Source organism: Lepidochelys olivacea (genome assembly GCF_965140295.1).
Source record: "Lepidochelys olivacea isolate rLepOli2 genome assembly, chromosome: 4".
Taxonomy (NCBI): Eukaryota; Metazoa; Chordata; order Testudines; family Cheloniidae; genus Lepidochelys; species Lepidochelys olivacea.
The window spans coordinates 41,364,900-41,387,893 of record NC_140414.1 but is presented as its reverse complement, the minus strand read 5'-3'; the positions used below and the strand labels follow the sequence as shown (position 1 = coordinate 41,387,893).

The following is a 22,994-nucleotide window of genomic DNA, read 5'->3' as shown; positions in this document are numbered from 1 at the left end:
GGTTTCTGGGGTTCCCCCCACCATTAACAGGTATGTATTTACCTTTTCAGCTCTATCTTAATGCTTCTTTATTTACAAATCCATTCCAGGGGGAAATTAGGATGGAAACAAGCAATTTTGTTTCAAAATCAGAACTAATAGAACATAGACCAGATGACTGGTTCAAAGAAGATAAACTACCACTCATTCTCACAGTGAGAATCTCTGCAGGCAAAAGAGTGAACACACATTGTCAGATGACCATGGCCAAGAAACTAAAAGTAGAAAATGGTACTCTTTACTCCTGACCATGAAGGAGGCCTGTCACAGTTAATTCTTTGTAGTTGAAAGTCCCAAAGCCAGATGACAGACTGTCTTGAGGACACAAATTACCCAATGCATGGGGAAACAGTTCCATGGTGTATGGGAACTATGAGAATCCAAACAATATGCTAATCAAATACATTCATTTTAATAGGCCTATAAGGACTGCTGTCTTTACTAATTGCCTTCCAAGCACTTAAGATACTTTGCATTTTATAGAAAATTCCTATACTATTTCCTGCCAATATAAGAAAAATGACTTCACAGAATCCTAGAACTGGAAGGGACCTCGAGAGGGCATCCAGTCCAGTCCCTTGCACTTAAGGCAGGACTAAGTATTATTTATACCATCCCTGACAGGTGGCGTGGGGGATGTCGACCTAAGATATGCAACTTCAGCTACGCTAATAGTGTAGCTGAAGTCGGCGTATCTTAGGTCGACTTACCTGGCCACGAGGACGGCAGCAAGTTGACCACTGCCCCATCGACTCCACTTCCGCCTCTCGTGAGCTGGAGTTCTGGAGTCGACGGGGAGTGGTTTTGGGGATCGATTTATCACGTCTAGATGAGACACGATAAATCAATCCCCAATAAATCGATCACTACCCGCCGATCCAGCGGGTAGTGAAGACCTGCCCTTACAATACTCCTGCTAATACATCCCAGAATGTTTGCTTTTTTTTGCAACAGTGTTACACTGTTTACTCATATTTAGCTTGTGACCCATTATGATCCCCAGATCCCTTTCCACAGTACTCCTTCCTAGGCAGTCATTTCTCATTTTGTACGTGTGCAACTGATTGTTCCTTGCTAAGTGGAGTACTTTGCATTTGTCCTTATTGAATTTCATCCTATTTATCTCAGACCATTTCTCCAGTTTGTCCAGATCATTTTGAATTTTAATCCTATCCTCCAAAGCACTTGCAACCCCTCCCAGCTTGGTATCATCCACATTGCCATAATCTAAATCATTGATGAAGATAGGGAACAGAACCAGACCCAGAACCAATCCCTGCTGGACCCCACTTGTTATACCCTTCCAGCATGACTGTGAACCACTGATAACTACTCTCTGAATCATTTTCCAACTGACTTACTGAATCAGACCATGTTAATACACATAAAACACAGTACTTTGCACAATAATTGACCATTGATGTTGTATAGCATGTGTGGGTATAAACCTAGTTTAGACCTTCACACCAGTCCTAAGCCACTGATGCTGAAAGTTGGTGTCACCACAGTGTATTGCACAGGAGTCAAATCTCTTTCAAGCAACTGCAAAATTATGCAGTGTTTATTTTGACCTCTCTATTTTACATGTACAGGTCACACTGTACCTGCTTTTTTCATTGTCAGTGGTTAATGGATCCAGTGCTTCACCCAATATCGTTAACATACTTTTAGAAAAGAGGAGTTTTGTCTAACCAGTTCCAGAAAGGAAGCACTTCATGGAATGGATAAAACAGTACCAGCAGTAGTCATGGTTGGTAGTAGAATAGGAACCGTTAACTAATAGAAATGCCCCAGCATTTAGACATTGTCAAAAGTAATAAAATATTGCACTCTCATCTTGATGTAATTGCAGTGCTACTATCATGGTCTTTAGAAAAGTGTTTCCATCTTTCCCAAATGATCTATTAGACTGTGACTAGCAACTATTCCACTTCTTAATGTCTGTGGTACTTTATGTCCTCTCATGAGGAACCACAGGCCTAGGCAGTACAGTCTATTTGTTGTCACTGCACAGAATCTCAGCTCCTTAGTTATAATTCATGACAAAACAGACACATGGCTCCTCTTAAAATGTGAAAGAACAAAAGTTCCCCAACTGGATGAATGTAAATCTTAGAAGCAGGTTTCTGATGCACATATTTAAATTTAGAATTTGCTTCTCATAAATCCTCTCAAAAGTAACTAATGGGGTGGAACATAGCCAAAATGTTTTTGAAGTATCTGCAGATTTTTTTTCAGCATTCACCCAGTTCTACCTATTATACTGACAATTCTTTGGAACAAGCCATTTCTTTAAAAAAAATAGAAACTCCTCGAATAATACTTTTAAAAAGAACCCAGTAATTCTCTTTATGCTCTCAATAACACAGAGTGTACAACATTAGATTCTGAAGTGCAGAAGGATCTCCCTCCCCCCCCCCGCAACTCTTTTTTATTCAAATTTTGATGTGACACTTGACTACTTAATCATCTCCTATTTTACTTTGGCAGACAAGATACTTTTCTGAAGTAGTTAGGAAGAGCTATGTGATTATTTTGGTTCTCATTCTTAAAACCACTCTTTAACAAAATAATGGCCTCATCTGTGAAATTTTAGTTAGAGTTTTGACAATTTTTTCCTTCTAAACCTTCATTATCTGAGCTTTCTACAATGACCATGGTATATCACAAAGACTTTTTTTCTGGGCTGAATGTTGGCATATGGACAGCTAGGGAACAAGAGATTTTAGTGAGGCTGTTTAGGAGATATTAGAAGGTTACTGGGAGATGAGAGGATCACAATAACTCAGCAGTGACCTGGCCCTGGCCCTGACCCTTTCCTAGCCTGCCCCATCAATATGCAAGACTGCACTCCGGCTTCGTGCGGATTCACCGACACTGGGAACTCACCACAGTGTGAGTTCTGCCAGCAGTAAGCTGAGCCCAGTCCTATGGCCAATACATTGCAGCTGTTTTTGATCATTCTAAAAGTAGGGGTTTTGGTTTTTTTAGCCTCTGTTGGAGTCTGTGCACCGAATTTTAGTTCACCTTGCAGGGTTTTAGTCCCGAAACAGAACTGGATGAAATTTCTGTTGAAGTATTTGCTACATTTGTGTTTGGTTATTTTTCCTTTACCTATTTTTTAAAAATCTAAAACATCAGCTTTTATGCAAATTTTACTTCCTTCCTGCAAACTCTCAGCCATTGTACAAATTCAGGGGTCATTTTTCCCAAATTTCATTAGATGTTCTCAGCAAATTAGACATACATGACTTGATTTCGCAAGTTCTTAGTACATGGAATTGTCACGGACTTCAGTGGGAGAACCACGGGTGCTAGACTTGCAGTATTGGTCCCAAAAGAGCACAACTCCTACAGATAATTATATGCATGCTTAACCATATGCATGAGTGGTCGTCCCATTAAATTAAACTGCACTACTCAACTGCAAAAAGTTAAGCATGTGTCTAAGTGTTTGCAAGATTAGGTCTTCTGTCACTATTTGATGCAAACTGGGCTCATGGAACAGGCTTATTGATGAAAAACCCAACCCAAAGTCTAAGGCAGCGGTCACCAACTGTTGATCGCGATCAACTGGTCGATCCTAGAGGATCTCCCAGTCGATCGCAATTTCCAGCAAGGTAGACTCCACACCTCAGCCCCATGCCACTCCCAGAAGCAGCTAGTGCAGCCCCGCAGCCCTGAGAGTAGGAGGGGGTGGCAGGGTCTCCCTCTGCGCACTGCTCCTGCTTGCAAGCACCGCCTCTGCTTGCAGAGAGGAGCAGTATGCAGAGCCACATGCTCCCTGCCCACCCCCCCCAGGGGCCACAGGGGCGCGTTGGCCCCTTCTGGGAGCAGTGTGGGGCCAGAGTAGGCAGGGAGACTGCCTCAGCCTTGCTGAGCCTGCTACCAACTGGGAGCCGCCGGAGGTAAGTGCTGCCCAGTGGGAGGCCGCACCCCAACCCCCAGCCCCCTCCTGGAGCCAGCACCCCATACCTCCTCCTGCACCCTGAACCCCTTCCTGCACCCTGAGGCCCTGCCCAGAGCCAGCACCCCAAACGCCCTCCTGCATCCCAAGCTCCAGCCCTGATCCTCCTCTCAGAGCCAGCACCCCATACCCCCTCCTGCACCCCAACACTCTGCCCCAGCCCAGCGCCCCCTCCTGCACCCACACTCCATCCTAGAGCTTGCACCCCTCACCCCCTCCTGAACCCCAACCCCCTACCCCAGCCTGGTGAAAGTGAACAAGGGTGGGAGAAGAGTGAGCGGCAGGGGGAGGGACATGGAATGAGTGGGGGGGAGGCTTTGGGGAAGGGAGGGCCTCGGGCTGGATGCTGTGCATAACAGTGGCACCCTTTGTAGCAGTAACAGCATTTCCAAAGGTGAGTAGTAATCCAAGGAGAAAAACTAGATCTCAACATTCTTTATGCTAATTTTATTGTACAACTATTTTGTAAAAACAACCAACCACTGATGGGAAAACAAACTAAAACGTGATAAATGGGCCTCTCTCATATACTCCATATTTACAAGTCTTTTTGCAACTCTTTGTAGATATAGTTAAAAAAAATCCAAAAAATTTGGCCCGTTTCCAGTCATTTGAGTCTCTAATAACAGCACTAATTGGCATTCGGCACTAGGGACGTTGTTTACTGTAGGTGATTGTGAGCAACTAGATTTTAATCTGCTTGGACACACTTAAGCCTTTCAGCTAAAAATAATCCACTGAGTGTTTGCTTACAGCCAGATACCACACAGAAATAGCCAGGGAAACCTCAGACTTCTGCACTCTGGGTCAATAGCAATCAGATGCTTTGTGGGGGATGATACTTTAGATGGCCAGGAAGAAGGGGGTGGCTGATCCTACTGCTTTCCACAGTAAAAAGGGATGTCTACATATTGCATGGAACCTCTAGAATGTTTCCCACTGTGTTCATGTACATTTTCTAACTGGAGTTTTATCTTTCTTGTAGTGGGACAATCATGTCCACGTTTCCAGCAATTGTTCCCAAGGGAGGAGTGGCACCAATAGTTGTAAAACCTCCCATTACTTCATTTGAATCCATTTAAAACTGCCCTGGAATTATGAAGTGCTTCGGGACCCACATAAAACTACCTGAGGGTCAAGCACTGACTATAAAATTACAAAAAAGATGCTTTCTGAATTTTTAGATGCTAGGTTAGAGTTTGAGAATTAAATGATCAAAGGAGCCTCCTTCTCTCTAGCAAACAAGGAGGTCATCACTAGCACATGACAACCACTGAAGTTGGAGATGCATTAGAAACCCAGTGCAGATAAGAAGAACCAACCTTCTAGAAGCACCTCTGTATTCACACCCTACAAACTATTGTAATAATCTTTATAAAATATGCCTTGTGAAGTCTCATTTGAAAACTAAAGTCACCACTGATCATTAATATTCTTGGGTGAGGTAAGTACACAATGTGTGTTAAGAGTTATGGACATAGTGGAATTATGACTAAATCAGCCACCTCAGGAGGAGCTGGTAAACAGGTCTGCTATTGACAACAGAATGTATATTTCATTCTCTGATCAGCCCTGTCTTCAGGCAAAGACAATGAAGGTCCATTTCTACACATTAGGTAAACAAAGCTATTAATCTAACAAGTGGGGGAAGAAAGAGCATGAAGTGTCCTTCACCACCAGACTCCATGTCACCTTCCTCAAAGCCTGAATAAACTTTACTTTGAGGGATAACCCTCAGAAGAATCCATTTCAAACATTTAATGGTTTATAAAGGAAGAGGGGTTGAACCTCAAATGATAAGCAATTGTGTCAACTGATTGTATACAATATAACTGTATTATAAAACTGTACAGAGTGAGGTCTTTTCTGAAAGCTAATGACACACTGGTGATTGATACCATGATGAAATGTATGTACTAACACTATATGAGGAAATAAGGATACTTAATATTAGGTTTTAAAGTCTGTGGCCAAAGAGTGGGAAACAGGTTCCCTCTCAGACAAGAGAGGAGGCAGCTATCTACCTGTCTCCTATGTAAATTCAGCACAGTGGAATCAAAACAATGTAAGCCCCATTTACACAGAAATCAGAAAGGGGTGATGGGAAGTCCACCGGAAAGGAAAAACAGCATGAGGTCATCCTGCCTCTTAAAACAAAGTCTTTGAACGATATAAGAAAAGGTAGAAGCCATCTTTGGCATCCATCACTAGACCGACACAAGGCAACAGAGCTCTTGAAAGTTGAGAAAGATGGGTCCTTCAACCACAGGGGATGGGGGGGAAGTCATCTCTGGAAACTGAATATAGGTGAGAAACCATCTTGAACAAAGCGTGTACCTTGCTAGATTCAGTTTTAAATTTTTAGATGCATATTTTCACTTTTACATGTAACGCTTTCTAACTTTATTCATTTTATTTGGCATCACTTAACCTATGTCCTGTTAAAATATTTGTTTTATTTTTTTTTACCATAAACCATACAGAGAAGGGTTATTTACCATGGTTAAGTTAAAAAGCTGTCATGTGCTTTTCTGTCTTTAGAGGAAAAAAACTACTCTGTTATTTCTCTGAACTGTCCAGAAGAGGGCTTCACATTACACAGCACATGATTTGGTGAAAATTCAGGATTGGAAGTGTGCTGGGGTCACCTTGATGTAACCAAGGCTGGTGGAAGCCTGAGTGGATTGTGGGGCCATAGACATACTACTAGGGTCAGAGCTGCTGAACCTGGATTGGCTACACAGCACACAAACACTCAGAGCATGACCTACATGTTTGTAGGTTGGCTCAGTGTCTCAGGCTGTGAGCTACAGCAGCAAAGCACTAAGTCACACAGGGTTGCTGGGCAAGTAGTGACACAATCCCTCACTGGTCTGGATTGCACCCTACGTTGTGATAGTATACATCTTCTGTTATAATTGAGAAATAAAGATTCAATATCCATCTTTCACCTATGTGGCCTGGTGAGAGATGGGCTAATTTTGTAGCTGTCCCAACCTACTTATAAATTGCCTTTCTTTTGCCTGAGTGGATTCTCAATGCCCTGCTTATGGAAAACATCCACAGATCCTCCACCTGACTCTCTAGGACAGGGGTGGGCAAACTTTTTGGCCTGAGGGCCACATCAGGGTTCCAAAACTGTATGGAGGGCCAGGTAGGGAAGGCTGTGCCTCCCCAAACCCTAACCCTATCTGCCCCCTCCCACTTCCTGCCCTCTGACTGCCCCCCTCAGAACCCCCGACCCATCCAACCTCCCACACTCCTTGTTCCCTGACTGCCCCCTCCTGGGACCCCCTGCCCCTAACTGCCCACGGGACCCCACCCCCTATCCAATCCCCCCTGCTCCCTGACCCCTATCCACACCCCCGCCCCCTGACTGGCCCCCCGGGACCCCGCCCCCTATCCAAGCCCCCCTCTAAAGCCCCTTTCAGAATGTGGCCCTGCAAACATGGGCAGAGGACTCAGGAGGAGCAGAGGCAGCCGCGCAGCTGGAGAGAAGCAGCAGTTTCCCCTTCAAAGCGTCGCTTCTCTCCAGCCAGCTGCACGGCCACCCAGTGCTCCTCCTGAACCCTCCACCCACGTTTGCCGTGCTCCCGCCACCCAGCTGCTCCCCTGAGGCTGCAGGTGAGCCTCCCTCCCTGCTCTCCCCTGCCCCCGCAGTGCAGCCCCCTCCTGCACAGGTGGGCGCAGCGCACTGAGGCTATGGGGGAGGGGAAATAGCAGGGGGGGGCAGGGGCTAGCCCCCCCGGCCGGGAGCTCAGGGGCCAGGCAGGATAGTCCCACGAGCCGGATGTGGCCCGTGGTTTGCCCACCTCTGCTCTAGGAGTTAAATGCCTTATAGGGAAAATTTACTTCACGGCAATTCAAAGCAAGATGTGCACGGGGGGGTTTAGGGACGTAGCAGAATCACCATAAAAGTAAAGAGGTCCCCTGCCAACTTCACAATTTGGTACCAACATGCTTAACAGCAGAATTATATAGCTTTATTTTTTAGTTATTGTATCTATTTAGTTTAGGCATTTATACAACAGCTGTGAATTGTACAAACACATTGTTTCTATCTTCTTTCATGTTTACTTGCCACACCTCCTGAGCAATCAAATTGCAGTAATGTAATCAGATCATCCTAGGGAAACATCATGGGAAACTAGATATAAAAAAAAACTTGATATAAAAAAGAAAATGCGGACTCAAATTGGGGTGCTTATTAGTAAATTAGATTCATGTAGATCTTTATGTTTATTTCTGTGTACTTAACAAACAAACACAATATATTGCAATTTGGCAAGGTTCATTTCTCCTGGAATGTGTGTCAAAATACCAAATTTGCTAAAAATCTTGACCAATAATAATAATTACATTAATTATTATTTATTTGAATTACTGTCACACCTAGGAGGCTAGTCATAGGTTCGGTACAAACACAGACCAAAACGACAGTTCCTGCCCCAAAGAGTTATTAATTATGGTATTAATGCATGTAAAACAAACATTCACTTTCTCAGATCTCCTCCTGTATCTTATTTATTTAGCTCACAAAAATAGTTTTATAGCCCACAGTCCTTAAATCTATTCAAAACTCTGCTGCAGAAATCATCTTCCTGGCTTGTTGCTTCAACTGAATTGCATTCCTCTACTGGTTCCTCATTCTCCACTGCATCATGGACAAATTACTTCTTTTCACTTTTAAAACCATATTACGGCCTCTCTCTTATATGGCCTAGAGCCATCAACCTCCTCATTGGCTCTGCTAGTGTTACCAGCCTTTATTGCTCTTTAATCAAAGTTTCACACAAGCACCTTCACACTTTCTTCTCTTCTGCATGTGAGGAGCTCTCTGTAAAGATGCCCACACAACACTTAACAATGGCTAGGCACTTGGTGTGCTGTGAATGTTGCTTTTTACATTCATTATAGTCGTCTCATTATTACTTTGTGCCGCTATCCCAAATTGTGTCTTATCACATACTAAAACTGCAAGCTCTTTGGGGCAGAAACTATCTTTGCATTTTAAGTGTGTACAATCCCTAGTGCAATGGAGTCATGATCCCCAGTTGGGTCATGAGGATGCTACTGCAGTACAAATAAATAACAATAAATAAATACTGGCTGCATGTTTGCATGACCTGCATGTTTGTAGGTTGGCTAAGTGTCTCATGCTGTGAGCTACAGTAGCAAAACACTGTAAGTCACACAGGGTTGCTGGAACGAGAATATGAAAAATGAGAGACAAGGTGGGAGAGAGGTAAATCTCAGCTTTGGCTGATGAGAGATACAAGCTTTTGAGCTTACACAGAATTCTTCAGGTCCTGAAGACCTCTCCCACCTTGTGTCTCTAATATCCTAGGACAGACATGCCTTAAACACCACTGCATATAATATGAAAAATATCAGTTCCTCTTATTTGTTTGAAAAAGAGTGAGTGCATGAGTAGCAGTGTGAAGAGGAGGATTGGGATAACTAGTGGACAGATATCGGTGGGGTGGTAGCTTGCATAGGTGACTGTTAAAGCTGGGAAGCTGAACCTCACTACACTCTGCTACCACAATAGATAGGACACGAGAGGAGGAGCTGGAAGAAAAAAGTAGTAAGCCAGCTGCAGAGCACTCATCCATGAGAAAGAACTGCCCAGGAACAAACTCTTCCCAGCTAGTATGATTGGGAATCCAAGGTTTACATTAAATTATAACATTTTTTTCACACCCAAAGCCAATTTATTTAGCTAGAAAGTACTTTTTCAGTGTGGTTTGAATTGTGGTACTGCCAGGAATAAGGGGCTCAGAAAGGCTTGTTTGCTTACAATACAGATGTTCTGTTAAATATGTGCTGTGGGCGTAGTCATCTGTGCCAAAGTGGATGCTCCAAGTAAAAGGCCAGGGCTGAAAATGTAGCCCAAACTGACTCAGAACTTGACTGTGAAGGTCTTAAATTGATCTAAACCATAAAGCCATGTAAGGTTTTCCTATTTGCAGGGTCTTTATCTGTTACATACAATACTTGTGTACAGCAAACAGATGCCCATGCAGTCTCTCTTACCTGATTACATGTGTTGATGTCTATTCCACCCTTCAGATATTCCACTACTTTGTCCAGATTGCCAGCTCTGGCAGCTCGAAGGAAGCTTGCATTGCTGTCAGACTGTGACAAGAGGAGGAAAAAAACAAAATTCAGATTACTGCTTTAAAGAGAATACAGCACTGATACAATAATAGGTATCCACATTGTATGCTGCAGCTGTAACAATATGGTGCAAAGAAAACTGTCCATACATTTTACCTTCATTGATTCCTATACACCCCAAACAATACAAAATTGGTACAAAGGACCTATCGAGTCTCAGACTGAGCAAAATATTGCAACAATTGCCAAAGGTAAAAAATTAGTTAGCCTGAAGGAAGAGAGTAAAAATCCTGCTAGTTAGCATTAACAATAGTACTGAAAGGAACAGAGTCTAGCTAAGTACAACCAACTTGCCAGTCACAGAATCCCTCTATCTATATATATGTCCATATAGGATAGTTTACTAACATTTCAGCAGGAACCTCTGATGACTCTAAGGTAGTTTACTAACATTTCGCCTGGTCATAAGCAAACAATCATCTCTTCTGCTGTTGTTTCCATTATTGAGAGATAAATCTCACTAGAGTTTGGGCTCTTATTTGACTGTGCCTGGCTAACACTCACTCACTCAAAACACCCAGTAAAAATATTTGAATGAGAGAAGGCCCCAGCAGACATCCGTAATCAGCGGAGATGAGCATGACTAAAACAGCTTGAACACATGAACAATTATTAACAGAGTGTGTAAATGTGGCACGGCAGACAGCCCTAACAAGTTTCCCAAGAAAACAGTGCTGCAGGTAGGTTTAACCTTGGGCCACAGACCCAAAGGGGATGAAGTATCCCAGGTGAAGTATCTATATCCAGGTGAAGTATCTATATCCAAGATAATGTTGAAACCATCATCATTCCCCTCCTATGCTGTTTTTGCTCATATATTCACATTTAAAGTCCAACAGGTTTATTGCCAGTAACCCAAGGGAGTATCAAATGCTTTTAGCCCAGCTCCCTTTGTCTTTAATTAGAGCACAGAATTCAGATTGGCCAACAGACACAAACACAATGATGCACATATGTGAGCCTGCAGTTAAGTCAATTGCCAATTAATACAGCTGTCAGCAGAGAGAGAAGAAAGGAGTGCTATAGCAGCAGGGTTAAATCAGTATGATTATGGTCATGTATGAAGATTTGGGGACCTAATGAAAGAGAGAGTAATTCTTGCTATTTTATACTTTCTGCAGGCAGAACAGAAAATGCAATTTGAAGGGAAAGGCTAAATAAAAAAAAAAATCTACTAGTATGTTTTTGACTGGTAACATTCTTTCTAGCACAGGAGGAAATTATTGAGATCATAGTGATGCAGAAGAATAGGCATAAGAATGGTCTGCTACTTAAAGTTTTGCTGAAATATCTCACACTTACATTAAACACATTTTCCATCTACTCCCATCTCCCTGCTAGGAGCAAGACTGCGAAGCCCATTCTCCTGAAGGCCCCACAATACTCAAAGCCAGCTTTTGTGCAGCTTAATAATACTAATCACATTGATCCATTTATTTCAACCACCACTGTTCTTCATCCCTCCATAGGAGATCAATTTACATCACTGGTTCCTACCTATTTTAATCTACAGCAGATGGAGATCATTAGAACTATTCTTTTTGCAACTGTATTTCATGCCAAGACAAAAAATTTCCTTCCAAATTCCTTTCAGCAAATTTCAGTACATTTTCCACGTCTTTTATGGTGTTAAGAAAACAGACGATCTTTCTTACACACAGCAGGGTGGAGAAGAAAGGTAGCATAGGAATTTGGATTTACAGAGCCTGAGGCGTGAGCCAATCAGGCATTGGATGAAGCATGACACAGCAGCAGTCTCTGCCACATGCTTGAAACTGTATCAGTGGTTTTCAACCTATTATCAGTGGAACACTGGGGATCGGCAGACTATGTGAAAGGGGTCCACAAAAGGTTGTTGTTACCAAAAACAGTGCTTTTCAACCTGTGGTCCGTGGACCTCTGGAGGTCTGCAGACTATGTCTAAGATTTCCAAATGGATCCACACCTGCATTTGAAATTTTTTAGGGGTCCAGAAATGAAAAAAGTTTGACAACCGTTGGTCCATATCAAAGGAGATCTTGAGCAGTGCAGCATCTTCTGTATTACACGTGTGTGCACACAGCAAAATTATACTGTAATTTTTACTTGACCTTGAAAAAAATCAACTGTCTTGAAGTAGAAGCATTGACAAAGGGTTTTAAACACATAAAACCCTAACTGGTGTGGTACCTGCCTCCTTGAATGACTGCATCTCTTCATGTGATACTGCTGGAGTTAAAAGCAGGAGAGGTGCTCATGCTGAAGCCTCTTTTAGAAGAGTTTAAAAGATGGCCATTGAGAATGTCCTGCCAGCATCACTTGGCTTCAGAATTTGCTCCCCACCCACTTGGTCTCAAATATCCTAGATGTGTTGACCTTCAGGTCATACTACAGGGTTGAGCTTTGTAGGAGAGATTCTGAAGAGTAGGAGGTTGGTTGAGGAGCAATTTCTTAGAAAGGGTGAGGTGTTTGGTGGGTTTTTTTTCCTATTTTTTCTTTTTAATGAAAAGTTTGCTTGCTTGCTGTTGGTTTGTGCTTAGTTGTGATTTTAAACAATTGTCAAAGCTGCCCAGATGTTGGAATAGGGGTGTTGGGTTTGTATGTTACAAATCTAAATTAAAGTTTTAGAAGTGCTAACATTTAGGTTTATATTTGTGTCAGAACTTTAAGAAAAAAAATATATGTATCGATTCAAGCATAGAGAGAAAGGCTACAGATCCTTACAAAGGTCTCCACCATGAGGCAAAACTTCAAGAGCTGAACATATTTAGCCTTTAAAAAAAAAAGAATAGGAAAGATTTGATTGCAGTGCATAAATATTTTAAAGGGTGACACCTGCACTTTGGGACAGACCTGCTCTTATTACAGAGAGATGGTAAAAGAAGAGGTTGTGATGGGACATGTTTGGAATTTATTATATCAAGGGGATTTATATCAAAACCTCAGCAGAGAGAAAAGGAGCAGGTACTACCGCTGAATTTGGATTGAAGGACGAACCAGTGCTTAATGTATTCTCTGTACCAGTTGAAAAGCTGGGCTGGCCAGTCAAGTGGGAGATCAAGCAGACCAAAAGTTTCTACACCTTGTAGGACATACTTGTGAAAGCACACTGTGAAATCATTAGTCAAAGGGTAGTGAACATATTTTAGTTTGAAAGTTAAAAGGATCAACTGCAGTTTGTTTTCTTTGCTCGCACAATAGCAAGCCAGATAAAATCTCCATCCACCAACTGTTTGCCACTATAGTTTTTGGTCCTGAGTGACATGGAAAGAACCACAAAAACTTCTCTCTCTGGAAAATATGTACTTCAGCTATAAATACTAGGGCTGAAATTTTTAAAGGAACCTAATAGAAGCAGTTGCTCAAATTCCACTGTAATTCAATGAGAGTTTGAGACATAAATCTCTCAGGCCCTTTGAAAGCCCCAGCCTAATCTTAATTTCCCCCCTCTCACCTCTTCCTCACTGCCACACGCACTGCACGTACATTATTTCCCCTTCTCTTTATGGTACTCCCTCTCATGTTATTAAACATCTTCTCTATCACTGGCTCTGCCAAGTATGGAACAGCACGATAGTACAGGTTGTGAGTGCAGATGCATGTGACTGCTGCCTATAGTGTCAACGCACAAACACAAACAGATGAAATAGCATTTGCCACGGAACCGTATCGTACATTGATTACAATCCATTCAGCGCTTTACAAGTCACTGATGTGAAAGCCCATTGAGCTCAAATGAAATCCCTGATATTCTCTCCTTTTCAAACCCTCCTCCCTTTTTTAAAAAAACAGGTAGAGCAGAGTATCTGCTCAGAAGGAAATTGATATGGCTTCACAGTAACTTTACAGAGTGAGAACACATTTCTCCTAAATAGGGGAAAGAATCACTTTTAATCACTTATAATGGAGGAAATGATGAAATTCTGGCTAGTTTCATCAACAAAGTATGGTCACTAGATTTTCTAGAATCCCATTAGAATCAAAATTAGTTTCTTCTTTTAATAAGAGTTTTCCAGAGTATCAATAAAAATATAATTCCAACCAAAACTTTGAAATAATGGGCCAACTTCATCTTGTGGACTTCAGTGGAGTTACATCGTAGGAATTTGGTCCAGAATACCCAAAGGCAAGTTAATTACCGGAAGCAGACCTGGTTTAATCTACACAAGACAAATTAGTTAATTATTTGTGTTACCGTAGCACCCAAAAACCTCAAATAGGATCAGGCTTCATGCTCTCTCAGGACAACAAACACATTCCTTGGTTCAAAGAGCTTACAATATAAAAAGGAAAAAACAGATGTGGGGGGGAAACAGATACAACATACAGACATAGGCCGGGGTCCTGCAAGTGGATCCACACTGGCAGACCCTTTTGCCACGGAGGTCTGACTGCAGGGCCAGGGACAAACTGCTCAGGTCACTGAAAGACACATGTCTACAGTCACAGGCAGTTTGTTATCTTCTTTTATTTGTTTTGTCTTTTACGTTTTTCTGTTTTCAATTTTCTTACATAAAACAGAATTTCCTTTCCCTATTCTATATAGAAAATCATTGACTATTTTTTTAACTTTTTTTATTAATTTCTTTTTAAAAAACACCTGTTTTTCTTTGTAAAATTAGCAAATATCCCTGCTGCCTACCCTGAAATAGGTTTTTTCCTCAAAAAAATCCGATTTAAATAAAAAAAATTCATCTAAAGATAGTTTTAATTAAGATACATTGTAGCTCAAAGAGACAATATATTCATGTAATATTTAAGAAAAGTTTTATAAATGAGTTCCAATAGTTTGTGGATTAGGGACCCAATCTTATGGGATTCCAGGGGCTTCTGTATAGATTATTTAGGTTAATCTTTCTCTCTAACCAATGGGACTCAGTGCTCAGTCTAGAAGACACCATCAGAGATGCTTAGTTTTGCAGTTCCCAAATGTGGATTTGTGTCTCCAGAGATAACATGATTGTTAACAGCAAAATGTGTTTTTAAATAAAAATAAATAATTATTATATAGAGGTGAGAAATAACAGACCTCAACCCTATTTTCTCTCTGCACATTTGTGAACACAGAGTCAATCCCTTACCTCTTTCTAAAAATGAAAAGTTTCAAAAAGTTCAATGAATAGAAGATTGTTAGGGGCGGAATAGATCTGGACAAGGAGAAGTCTGGAGATAATGTGAGAAGGGAGGGACAGGCAGTAGAAACAAAAGTGAAACTGTTTGAGCAGCATATTCCAGAAGTCTTGAGGTCTTTCTGAGTGTAGCCTTCACTGATTTGAGATCTACCATACCATTCTCTCACTAGAAGGGAAATCCTATAATAGCAGCAGGCCATAAAAGAGACCCACTTTGGGTCTCATCTATCTCTGAGTTGTGAAGAATATGTATTAAGGTTATAACAACCAACAAGAATGCACTTTTATGTAGAAATCCATGATTAAATCAAGTCTTCCTGACTAGTGATTTAAATCATGATTTAAATCAAATCCACCCTGATCTCCCTACAGCAATAAAAGCTAGACGACGTCATCAGTCTACTGTTTTCATGAAAGCAACTCTGCTGCTGCCAGGTTTCCTCCTTCCAGAGAATGGGAGGAGACTCAAGTCCCCAACCCATGGCTCCTGCATCACTTGCCTCATTGGGAAGTAGGGCCTGAGAGTGCTTACGGAATCTGGTTCTCCGGTATTGGGGAAAGCAACTGAAGAGCATGAGCAGAATCTCAAAGTCAAATAAAGTTTCAGTAGCTTTGTAAATTAATGACTTATCCATCACGGACATCTTTGGCATTTATTGCATTGATAAGAACCATAATGATGCTTTAAGAGCTCCCCTGTGTTCTGAAGTGTAATTCTAAATTAATTGGTTGGACTTTTTTTCCCCCAATACATTACCAAGTTTATTTTTCCGTTCTTCTCTTTGTGGATCTTTGAACATGGTCAGAAACAAACACACACACACACACCCTTGTAGCGTTCAGGTGCATTATACTCAGTACACTCAGAAAAGAGAACAGAACATATTGTTGGTGTAGGCCAGAGATGGGCAAACTATGGCCCACGGGACCGTCCTGCCTGGCCCCTGAGCTCCCGGCTGGGGAGGCTAGCCCCCAGCCCCTCCCCCACTATCCTCCCTCCCCCACAGCCTCAGCACGCCGCGCCGCCAGCACAGGAGGGGGCTGCACTGTAGGGGCAGGGGAGAGCAGGGATGGAGGCTCACCTGCAGCCTCGGGGAGCAGGCGGGCGGTGCAGGTGGCGGGAGCACGACCGGAGGACTCAGCAGGAGCACCAGTGGCCACACAGACGGCTGGAGAGAAGTGGTGCTTTGAAGGGGAAACTGCTGCTTCTCTCCGGCTGCACAGTTGCCCCGGCTCCTCCTGAGTCCTCTGCCCATGTTTGCAGGGCCACATTCTGAAAAGGCCTTTAGAGGGGGGCCTGTCAGGGGACGGGGAGGGTTGGATAGGGGGTAGGATCCCGGGGGGCGGTTAGCAGCAAGGGGTCCCAGGAGGGGGTGGTCAGGGGACAAGGAGTAGGGGGGTTGGGAAGTGGGAGGGGGAGGTTAGGGTTTGGGGAGGCACAGCCTTCCCTACCCAGCCCTCCATACAGTTTCAGAACCCCGATATGGCTCTCAGGCCAAAAAGTTTGCCCACCCCTTGTGTAGGCCAATATATTTTTCATTATAGAAAAGGAGGAGAAGCAAGCAATGATGTTCTTCATTTAAATCCATTTGAAACATATATCTCACAACAACATCCAAGGGACAAAGATCCAAAGCAGCAATTCAGCGAAAGCTGCTTATAGAGGTCCAGCCACCTCCCATGTGGCTTAGGGTCATGCTACAGGCAGCCTAACTCACTTTCCTCTCTTGAGCTGTTCAAGAAACTCAAAACTCTTTGGTCCATTCCCATCACTTTTTGGGTTGTACTTAATTAAATAAAGTTTTCAAGTCCATCCAAAAGTCCACACAAACAAAAGTTTCTCATCCTCCTCCCAGGCCTTGCTGCATGGGGCCCTTCCTGCTTTAGTGGGCCCTATCTGGCTGTCCTAACTCCCAGGACTCTCTACTGGAGCCTGCTCAGTCCTAGCTGTCTCCATTGCCCAAGAGCAGTAGGAGCCTGCAGTCACCTGGTCTCTCCCAGGTATGGCTCATTCTGTAATCAGGCTTGCCTAACCCTCCAGCCCTTAAGCGGTGAGCCACCCTGTTACACTGATATTAGACATGATAGTAATACAGAACATGGAGTATATTGTTATGTATTTCTTAATTATAAACTCACAAATACCAACGAAATATTCCACTTTCATGAGCTTTTCAAAGATGCAGTACTACATTTCAAAGCCTGGACAACCTAACAGGTCGCACTTAAGTCAGAATACTAATGTGTGTAATTTACTGTGCCAGCTTGCTCTGCCAACTCTGCAGTTTTTTAAGACAAGATCTTTTTTCCTTCCTTGTAACTGTCAAGGTCTAAAGAAGCAAGTTTTTACCAATACTACTGTCTGTATAATTTACCAACTGGTATTCTCATAAATTCAGATCTACTCTCTGAAAATGTTATTACTACTCATCAATCTCAGGGTTTTCTGTAGTTTGAGGTTCTGTGAAACCATGGTTTCTGGTTATTGCAGGCTTTCTCCATCGCTTGAATAATCCTTGGGGAAGTATTTTGTTTCCCTATGGGCAGATATTCATTAGAACTCATGACACCTCTCAATGGCACAGCAGTTGAGAATATTAGTCCAGCTGATTCTTCAACTTTTGGTTGACTACATGATGTTACCACCTGTCACTGTGACTTTTTTGGGCAGGGGGAAAAATGATAAAAAACCCAGAGAATTTATTGTACTGTTTGTTACCAAATGCACTTTCCATTCCTATGCACAGCCTTCTGAGCTCTCTAATAGATGGTAGAAATTCACAGACCACAGTCAAGTTTCCACTCTCTCTATAAAAGAAAATGTACCACCAACAAAAATCAAGGCCATCTCTAGAAAAGAAGAAAACTAGGTGCCTTAAGCATTTACCAGCAAAGTCTAGGGTTGCCAATATTAGAAGCTTGTATTTATGGACACCCAACTTTAGGTGCCCCCAAACTTTCATTTGCACACACTCAAACTGTATTTGCACATGCAAATCAGAGATTTTGGCCATTAAGAATTAGGCACAGTTATAGCCATTAAAAGGAAACGTAAGACCATGGGAGCTATAGGTCATCCCATGTTATGAAAATGAATGATGCTATGCTGCATTTCTTGTGTAGAACTTAACCATTAAAGAATATTCAACTGATATTTTACAGTAGAAAGTAAACTGACAAGCTTGGTGCATCAACATGTTTTTCTTCTAACACGTATTATTTTGAGAGGTCTCTGCTGAGGTAAAAATACAGTGGTAGTGTGTTGGGGTTCCCTTACCGCTCATAGCACCTCCTCCTGGCTGTTCTGGGAATTAGCTCCGCCAGGTGCTGCACCCTTCTCAGCAGTCTCTCTACCCATCATCTTCTCTCAGCGTATAGCCTCTCTTGCTCTCCGAGCTGCAGCTTCTGGTCTGCGGTGTGGCCCTCTGGCCAGGTCACTAAATTCTACCCCTTCAGGGGAAACTGCAGTCCTCCCAGACCAGCTGTCCGGCTGACATCTCCAATGCCCTGTGTCACTTGTGTAACTATCCAGTGGCTAGTAGGAGAACCCAGGACCACCCTCTGCGCTGGATTCCAGCCCAGGGATCCTATAACATGCAGCCAAGGCCTGTACTGTCTTAGCCCTTGCTGCTGTTTCCCTCTGCTTCTTCCTACATAACTGGCTTCCCTCCCTCTTTGGGTTTGCCAACCTACTCTCCCTCCTCTCAGGAAGTGACTACAGACTCCTTCTCATTTGCTCTCCGCTCCTGGGCTTTATACAGGCCCCTCCCGTTCCTGTCCAGCTGAGCCTGCTTCTAATTAGTGGCCTCCTTGCAGCCTACATCTCTCCCCTACTTGCTGCTTAATTGGTTAATTAGGCCTGCCTGTCCTAATTTACCCTTTTAGGGCCAGTGCGGGGAAATACACTCTATCACAGGTAGTTACTGTAATGTTTCATCGGCCCCTGGAAGAAACGTGCATTTTTTACAGCAACTGTGATAGAACCAGTATTGTTTACCATACAGTCCTGCGGTACATTTCCCAAGTGCTGATCCCAAACCAGGTCTTCACTACAAAAGGCCTTCCAGTAAAATTGTGGTGCTAGAAAACTGGGAAATTGGGATAGTTTTGTTTAATTCTCCTCTTTATTTGCAATGTAATAGTAATACTAACAGATATTTTAGTTTTGTGCATTATGCTTTGGTATCGTGTATTCTGTAAATAGAAACACTCCTTGTACTACTTTTGAATAAATCTGCTTCCTATATTTTGGTGACTTCCACGTTATTATTTCATTAAAATACAAAAAAAAAATTCTTTAACATAACAATAAGGTTAATCATTTAACAATTATGCCAGTTTTGAAGATCTCGTTTCTTCTATGTCAACCCTCTTCCATACCAATTTGCCAAGACACCTTTCAACCCTCAAGCAAGTCTCTACTAAAGACACATTTCTTTCCTGTTTTCCCCTTTGTATTCCAACTTCTATTTCTCTTTTTAGACTGCAAGCTCTTTGGAGCACAAACTGTCTCATTTTGTGCCCTGTGTGCTTCAGAAATAGTCCTGTTCAGAAGTCTAGAAATGTAAAATATAACTTTACCTCTGCCCCATATATATGAACGACAGTATATATATATGTAGTAAATGTTCATGAACACATACTATTTCTCAAACAATACCCAATAATATTTCATGATGTTTTTTCTGCTCTTATAGAAAAAAGATTCATTCTTGGAAAATTTATAAGCTATGCAGGATCATAAAGATTTCCGTTCAGAATCTTTTTCTGTATTGAAAACTGTCTGCAGAGGAAGCTTGTTATGTTGAAAACTCTCTCCATAGTCCCAATTAACATAACATGTAACTGATGATGTTAGCTCTGATGTTAACAAGTTACTGCCACAATGTGCAAAACCAACTTTTAAAATCTCATAGTTTTGTTTTTGTTATTTACTCATACAAAAAAAGGGTCATAGTGCAATGTTGAGTTGGTTTTGAGTTATGTATGAGTTAAAAAAGATCTTAAAATTTACTTTAAGTGGGAAAAGTGTTTTTCACCCAGTGTCAAATAGTGCAAAAACAATTGATGTGATCTTGCTCCAATCTTTCTATATAAAAAAAGTTAGATTTTTTTTAAATTTACTTTTTGCTTGTGACTGAACTTGAAGAATTTCAGCCAGAATGAAGACATGTTCCAAAAGCAATGAACATGTATAAATATATTATGAAACTCCTGACATAACATTAACTACAGTAGTGGCAACCAGTTTGACTGGCTAAATACAAATTTACTTTTATCAGTATCTACTGTAATTCTTAAGATATTAGACACAGGAAGGCGAAGAGGAAAACATTTTAGAGAAATAATATTTGCTAAAGAATGGCTGACACTGGTTGTGATTTCAACCTCTTGCTTGAGGACTAGTACCAATGCCAGAATTTTTGCCTGCATGTAACACTTGTTAAACCACATATAATTTAGGGACTCCTAGTAATTAAGCTATACACTATTGTTGAAAGTAATCCCGTATTTGAATAGTTAGCAGTCTTCCTTTTGGGTCTCATATGCTCTGTTCAGATTCCTATTTTCTTACTTAGCTTTCTATTAATGCTTCTTCTTATCAAAATGACATTCTAAAAATGTTACAGCCAGGGAAGTCATAGTTAAAAGTGAAACTCTCTACTCAATCCACCTTCCTGTATTTATCAACTGCAGCACGTATGGTGAGGGACTACCCTGTCTTAGAACCCGGTGGAATGCTGGGCATGATCAAGTGAGTTTAGAATAAAAATTCAGTTTTATGTCTGAATCCTATAGATTTTGTGGATTCACTTTTCAGTTACAGGGTGACAGGCTTCCTATTAAATTACCAAAGCCATCGAGTCTACCATGTTAAGTCATTTTTATTGCAAAACAAAATGTATTATTATAGGGACCAAGTTGGAATTTTATGACTGGGAAAGAGGTTCAAAATTCCCTTTCTATATACAAAATATTTATAAAAGTTAACAGCTTTTTACCTGCTATAACTACAGCATAGAGCAACAGTTAATGGCATCACTAACAGATAAAATAGCACAGGGAACTGCATTCCATGCACGACTTTAAAGGTAATATTTACAATCTTTTACAGTAAATATGGTATCCTCAAGACCACTTTGCAAACATTAAGGAATTTAATCTCACCATTTCCCTGCAAGTTAGGTCCTGTGTTTCAAACAAGGAAAATGAGAAATAACAAGGGAGAATAACTATCTTGTCCAAAATCACAAAGGAAATGGATGAAGGAATGGCAACTAGAAGCCAGGCCTGTTGACCTATTACTGTGCCTTAAACACAGTGTGTTAACTGAAGGGGGAAAGCATGAAATTCAAAACTGAAGTACTGTGCAGTTAAGCAAATAATGTATTTTATATATTAACTTTTATGTCTAAATATGTATTCTACTGATGATCTTAGATCTCAAAGAACTTTTCTTTTTTTCCTTTTTAAGTTCACCTTTAAAATGTTGACTATAAAACACAGATCCGATCTTATGGAATCCACTTAGTTGGATATGACCTTGGAGGATAAAGAACTCTGATCCTGATGGACAGGTGAGCAACAAAATATGCTTATTAACTTGTCTCTGTTATATGCCAGCACATTCAATCAATTACCAATCCCTAAAAATGTTCAGATGAAATTGGCCTTGTATTATCATCAAATATACACCATTTCTGTCCAGGAACACAGAAACTGTCATTGTGAAGAGCTTCTGGTTTTATTTGACAGTGTTACAACCACTCACAATGTTTAGAATGGCAAAGAAGTGTTTGTAAACCAGCTGCTTTCATAGTGCAATGCCGATGGCTTGTTAACTCTGTTAATGTGGAATTTAGTCCATTAAAAATCCCTTCATTCTTTGCTTGTTCATCACATTAAAATATAGAAGTTATGTCTGGAAAACACAATATATGTGGTTCAGCCATCCACAATAGTAAAGCCACATGGTATAAGATCCAGTTTCTGTCTTTTTTGATGTTTCCAAGCTACAAGATGCAGAAATATATATATTATATAGAATATATATATATCACACACACACACTTTATAACATGAAAACATTTCTCATTAGTTTTTTATTATGCCAGACTTCCTATAGTGTTAAATTTACCATCATATCCTTGGGGCAACCACTAAATTTTTGTCCCAATTGATGTGATTAATCTCTGGTTTCAGAGACCATCTGTTTAAAACCAGACAGCATGCAATTGGGTGTAACTCTATAAAACTGCACAGAAGCTGCACCCTTACACTGCATATTTTATATGCAGATTTTTTGCCACCATATTCAAATGAATGAGACTCAAAAAGAAAATATTTGTATGTAGAACCTTTGCTGCAAAACCTTGAGAGCTACAAATTTCTTAGCCACTTGCATCTTATCTTCTATGTTCAGAACAATCTTCTATACTGATCTCAAAGTGCTGGTGCTCTCCAGAGGGCATCACCATTGAACAGTGACATGGCTTTGTGAATAGCAAGCCTAAAATGGAGCTGTGAGCCAGAATGCCAAGGCATTTTTTGAGAAGAGTATCACAACACATTATCAAACTTTCTGATAAGCTGGCTACTGGCAAAGCTATGTCTTTCACTTGTAGTAGATTAGGCTCAGTGATCTGACACTGGTAGGTCTGTAAACAGCTGAGTAAAGAGAAGTAATGATATCAGAG

At 41.4% G+C, this 22,994-nt stretch overlaps 1 protein-coding gene across 9 annotated transcripts in view; it reads right to left on the bottom strand.

The window, feature by feature from the left end:
• ANK2 (ankyrin 2) overlaps nt 1–22,994 on the bottom strand; it is a 589,776-nt gene that overhangs the window by 230,460 nt on the left and 336,322 nt on the right. For all 9 annotated transcript variants that reach the window (XM_084626827.1, XM_084626832.1, XM_084626829.1 and 6 more), the window contains one exon: nt 10,043–10,144. In XM_084626827.1, the coding sequence (XP_084482953.1) occupies nt 10,043–10,144 (102 nt within the window). The remainder of the gene's footprint in view (nt 1–10,042; nt 10,145–22,994) is intronic.